Here is a 6,000-nt window from a genome sequence, read left to right as displayed (position 1 = left end):
TTGAGTTACCTGACATTTTAAAATTGTTACACAATTCATTTGGTTTTATTAACTTATGAACTTGTGAGTTCTGAATTAGCTGAAGTAAAGTAACCCTTGACTTGACTGATTAACTCTTCTAGGTGACAAAGCACAAATCTGGAAAAAACAATTGCACAGTAAATACAATAGTGATACATACATATGATTTCTTCTCAAATTAGCTGTTGCCTTGCTCAATAAATCTATTTTTTCACATGAAGACGGAGTGCCTCAGTACCTTTTTCCTTACAGTCTGCCTCACCAGAAGCAGAACTTTGGGTTATTTTGCTTCTAAATTATAATACATGTTTTGTTTCTCATCTCATCTTCAACCAATATAATTTCTAAATGTATAACTATCAACTTGACTTCCAACAGCAAGCTGGGATGCAGCCAAAGCCATGAATTGATGCATGAATGCTAGAATGTTGCTCAGCAGCCCTTCAAAAGTTTGCCCTGGTACAGTATGTGCAGGTATGTGGCTGGTAGTGTGTGCAGTTCTACAGATGAAGCGATATTAAACCACGGTTACACCCACAAGGGTGCAGGTTGTATACGGTGTCCTGAGATCAGCTGGTTTTAGAACTCAACTCTAGATGTTGTACATACAGTCCACATGGACACCGTTCACTGGACTTCCTAGGGCCGTGTGGAACAAGGACCCGATGAATATGCTGGATGGAAAAGCTATTTAGGAGCATTTACTGTAAGTATGCAGGATTCCTTTCAATTATTCTACATGTGCAATGGTTATGGGCTTACTTTACCAAGTCAAATTTAATTTAATTAACCTCTGTCCTGAACCAAGAATGCTGCGAGCAGCTCATTGTGGCAAGTATTTGTACACAAGTACAATGCAGTGTCTATTGAGCCTAACTCAATAAGACTTGAGTAAATGTACTTAGTTACTTTACCCCACTGCACGTGCCGGCAATACAGGCCGTTCATCTATTGACATAATAGGCTATTTCTAGAGAAAATTTACTTCACTGCCAAACTACGATGGTGCAATGTTGTGAGCTTGTAGATCGTCTATTTTCGCTGCGCGTCCCTGTCGTATAACAAAGTGTAAATACTTCCAAGTGTTGAAAGTATTTTTGAGCCACACACAGACCCCAGACCTGCATAGCATACGTCATAACTTTGCGCGGTGGGGCATGCTTAAAAAGAACAGATCTACAAGCTAACATCCTGTACATCGCACAGTGTTGATAGCTTGTAAATCTGTTCTTTTTGTGCATGACACAGACACCGCTCAGACCGAAACAGGGAAAAGAGAGAGAACAAAAACGGTTGGTTTGTGTTAATACATAATAATAACAATAATAATAATGATGAGGGTAATAATAATAAGGGTAATAATAATAATAATAATAATAATGGTAATAATAGCAATAATAACAACAATAATAATAATAATAATAATAATAAGGGTAATAATAATAATAATAATAATAATAACAACAGTAAACAATAATAATTTATGGAGTATCTGCTGTAGGCTATTTGTTTCAATGAAGTTGACAGAGTTGGCCTACGTTTGGCTACCTGCATATTTAAACAAATACAGGTTATGATGTTTAAGCTATATGATGATAATAATTGGAGAGAGTGCGTCGTGCACCACTGGTGCTGCCGTGTGTGCACAAGGCACTCCACGGTCGGAATATTATAGGATGGCGAATTATGGGTTTTAAATGGCACGATTGGAACATTGGGATTAATATTATGGGTTTAATATAGTCGAGAAAACGGCATCGGACCTATGGGATGTCGGTAATATGGGCATTTTTCGGAATTATGGGGGGTTGGAGTATGGAGAGGTCGGAATAATGACATGGCACCCCAAAGGCTCGACAAAACAATACCTATATTTGGGGCCTGTATTGTTTTCATGGATGATTGATCTTTAAAGCCTAATAATGTTAATTCATTCAGTTCATCGCTTGAATAGAATGCTGGGCTGCTCCTTCACAGTATAACTTAAGTCAATTAAATGTAAGATGCCCACAAGTCAATAACAATTATGTCCATCGCATAATGAACACTGTGTTCTATTTCCCATTGACTCATTAGTAGTTTCAGACTGTGATGGGGAAAGTACTGTATGCAAAAGAGGATCTTGCGGCTTGATAAAGAGAAATGTTGCAACTTTAATTATGATGAACATTACTCCATAATGTCTTGACTATGAGATCCACCACTACAGTTATTTGGTATAATGGTCCAAATTACTTTTATTACCCCATGAGAGCCCTGTATTTCTTCAGGCTAAATGTGTGTTTTGTCTAACTGAAAGTGAATCTATGTGACTTGATTATGTTTTCATCGTTTGCGTTCTTCCTTGTTTGTCAGCCAAAAATACATGTTTGTCATATCTTTAAATGTGTCAGGCTCGGTTAAATCATTTGTTTGCTGTATGAACTGTATGAACATAGTGTTCATGCCACTTGCTCCGATCTGGCACTTTGTAAATCCCTCTGGATAACAGCGTATATTAAATTGTATTTGTAATAATGAGCACTTGAGTTCCAATGTAACAAGAGTAGTCATGAAAAATGTATATAGGTAACAGTCTGGGAACAAACACATGTATTCCCTCTATTATTGACTTGTAAAACAAAAGGATGTTTCAGCCACTTGCACCTGTATGACAAGGGTCCATGGAACTTCACATTATGTAATCGAATGCAATAAAATGCTTATTTTTCTTCCATTTTGCTTATATTTTCCACTGAAATGGAAGCTAACAATGGACCTTGTTTCTGTCTTTTGGGAAATTCAGGAAAGCAAGATAGAAAATAAATGATGTGGATACTATTTTTAATTTTGTGTTTAGCATCAACAGGTGAGTGTGCAACATAATTACTATTGTTGATCATTTTTATTTATGGATGATTAAAAAATATGCTTCTAAAATCAGTTTCATATTAAGCTTAGTACCAGAAAAAAATAAAAACTAATACAATCTTTGAAATCCAGATTTGTGCTTACCGTGTACTTTATCCCAAGTGCTTGATGTCTAAACTGAACTATTTAATGATGCTATGATTGTACTAATCTTTTCAGATTCCCGGTCTTTGGAGTTCCGTTCTTTTGGGCTTAAAGTGGCTTCTGGTCAAATGCATATTAGGGAGCAGATATTATTTGATGAAGTCCCTGTTTCGTATTGTGACAGCTTCAAAAAAGACAGTACACTATTTGGAATTTGTGAAAAAACATATGAATTTGTTTATTATTCTTTCAATGATATTCAACAATTGGTCAACATAACAGGTGAGTTGTCAAATTCCTTTATTGATTACAAATCACACTATACTTTTTGATAACAAATCACACAATACTTTTGAAGGACAGTATTAAATGCTTTTTAAATTACATAATTACACTTTTCAGTGTACTGTGCTGTGTTTTACTCAAAAACAAGTTATATTCCATCCAGTAATTCAAGCTATACTTGTTACTGTGTACAAAAATCATAGGGTGAATAGATAATGTCATCTTGTTTTGTAGATGTTATCCAGCGACAGCGTGGATGTGTCAATTCAACTAATGGAACCGTCTCTGCTTTTGAAAAATGGGCTGTGAGTGGGATAGAGTTCTTAACCTTTGAACCTGACTCGCTCAAATGGACGTCCCAGTCTCCAACTGCAAACCCAGTTGAACAGAGCTGGAACAAAAGAGAATGGAATCATGAATTTAGTAACTTTCTCAAGGAGCAATGTCCCTCAATGATGCAGGACGTGAAATTAACATCAACAGACCAAAATACAGGTGGGTAAGAATGACAAGCATAGTTCAGGTGCTGTCTGGAGAAAATGCGTGCGTGCGTGCACACACACACACACACACACACACACACACACACACACACACACACACACACACACACACACACACACACACACACACCCACAGACACACAGACACACACACACACACACACACACACACACACACACACACACACACACAGAGAGAGAGAGAGAGAGAAACCAAGAGTTGTCATATGGTTGAAGCTGCTGTGTGAGCTCCCCCTATAGCCTATGTCTCCCCAACCACAGCTATATTTTGTCCGTGTTTGCACTCAGACACTTGGTTTATTTCTTGATCACTCCATTTTACTATTGTATTTGTCTTGCAGACGTGCGCATCTTCGCAAAGCCCATTCCTAACACAGCAAAGGTGTCACTGAGGTGTCACGTGACAAGCAGTGACAGATCACTGAAAGTCTATCTGACTGGAGACGGGGCTCCCATGGTGAACCAGGTTGGACCGCTGCCAACTGGAGATGGAGCTGTGATCTTCAGACGAACTGCAGAGATCTTCATCAACCAAGACAGGAAATATGTCTGTACAGTGCAGACACGAAATAACAACTTCTCAACTTTCTGGGGTGAGAGCTTTTCAGGTTAAAACTGTTGCACAGATGTGTTGATAATTATTTGGATGGATAAATCATTATTTACATGATCTATTCTTTCCCATTGCAGATGGCCACACCCTTGATGGCAGCCGCATTACCATCCAAGTCGTTGCCCCCGAGAAATGGATTTCACTTCCAAACCTTACAATGATGGTCCTTAGTTTCGGTGCCGTGGCGCTTATCATTGTTGGATTATGTTGTTGCATGAATCTGCTGCTCAAGATGGGTGAGACGTTTTAATTGTTTTAACGAACAAGTAGCCTATACTACTAGTAATTTTATTATACTATCATTTTTATTATTATATTTTTATATACTGGCAAAATGTTTTCCTGTTGTAATTTGTATCACTATATTTCTTTTTTTGTTTATAGTGAAGGTGAAGCGCACACCTGCTCCATCAGTTGATTCACGTTTGAGAGAACAGTCTATTCGTTTAATTAGGGATGCAATCTACCCTGTAATAAGAAATGTTATTGCTGCGTACCTGTTTGGTTCAAACCTGCCAGAGGAACATGAAGAGGCTCATCAGCGTTGGGTGGAAATGAACTCCATGCGAGAAGCAAGCTGCTATGTTCCAGACTACTTTGGTCCTACATTTCACAGGGTGAGATTATGTCTGACTATATGTCTGACTCTATGTGAGACTCTATGTACAACCCAAAAAGGTTGTTAAATTATGTATTTATTTATTTATTTATTTTGCTTTATTATATCAGGACCCTGAAGAGAGAGAGGAAGGTGATTTCACAGAGGAGGGACGTCATGAAACACAGGTCTAGAGCTGGGAATCGGCCCAAGATGAATCAGTTATGTCCAGTGGTGTAAAGTAACTAAGTGCATTTACTCAAGTACTCTACTTAAGTACAATTTTGAGGTATTTTTGGGTGGTGCCAACCACCCCTATATCTGGCTTTGTCCGTGTGTCCGTATGTATGTATGTATGTATGTATGTATGTATGTATGTATGTATGTATGTATGTATGTATGTATGTATGTATGTATGTATGTATGTATGTATGTATGTATGTATGTATGTATGTATGTATGTACGTACGTACGTATGTATGTATGTATGTATGTCCAATAAACAAACATTGATGACAACATCAATACGGGGGTCAATACGGGGCTCATCAAAGGCACCACCCTCTTCACACAGGGTGTGATTTTTTACTTCTACTCCACTACATCTCAGAGGAAAATATTGTATTTTTACTCCACTACAATTATTTGAAAACTTAAGTTACTAGTTACTTGCAGATATTAATTATTACATTAGAAAACATACATTAACTACTTTAGCCCTATTTTATACCTAGGCTATTTGAAAATAGCAGATCTACAAGCTCACAATGTGTCGCACCGCGACGCGTTGTGAGCTTGTAGATCTGCTATAGATCTGCTGTAGATCTGCTATCAAACATTTGAGTACTTTTACTTTCGATACTTTAAGTACATTTTGATACCAGTACTTTTGTACTTTTCCGGACCTTTACTTGTAACAGAATATTTCTACATGCAGTATTGATACTTCTACTTAAGTGAAACAT

The 6,000-nt window shown here is 37.5% G+C and overlaps 1 protein-coding gene across 1 annotated transcript; it reads left to right on the top strand.

The window, feature by feature from the left end:
• Window positions 1–631: 631 nt before the first annotated feature.
• On the top strand, window positions 632–5,744 carry LOC311036519 (uncharacterized protein). Its single transcript, XM_084045248.1, has 8 exons — window positions 632–727; window positions 2,807–2,869; window positions 3,091–3,297; window positions 3,535–3,795; window positions 4,166–4,417; window positions 4,515–4,673; window positions 4,822–5,054; window positions 5,167–5,744. Exons 2-8 carry the CDS (start codon window positions 2,827–2,829, stop codon window positions 5,227–5,229), a joined length of 1,218 nt encoding a protein of 405 aa, XP_083901374.1. The 5' UTR covers window positions 632–727; window positions 2,807–2,826; the 3' UTR covers window positions 5,230–5,744.
• The last annotated feature ends 256 nt before the right edge of the window (window positions 5,745–6,000 follow it).

The sequence above is a fragment of the Gymnoscopelus microlampas genome, assembly GCF_963454915.1.
Source record: "Gymnoscopelus microlampas genome assembly, chromosome: 20".
In the NCBI taxonomy this organism is placed as follows: Eukaryota; Metazoa; Chordata; class Actinopteri; order Myctophiformes; family Myctophidae; genus Gymnoscopelus; species Gymnoscopelus microlampas.
Note: the sequence above shows the minus strand (reverse complement) of the source record. Positions and strands in the feature narration are given on the sequence as shown.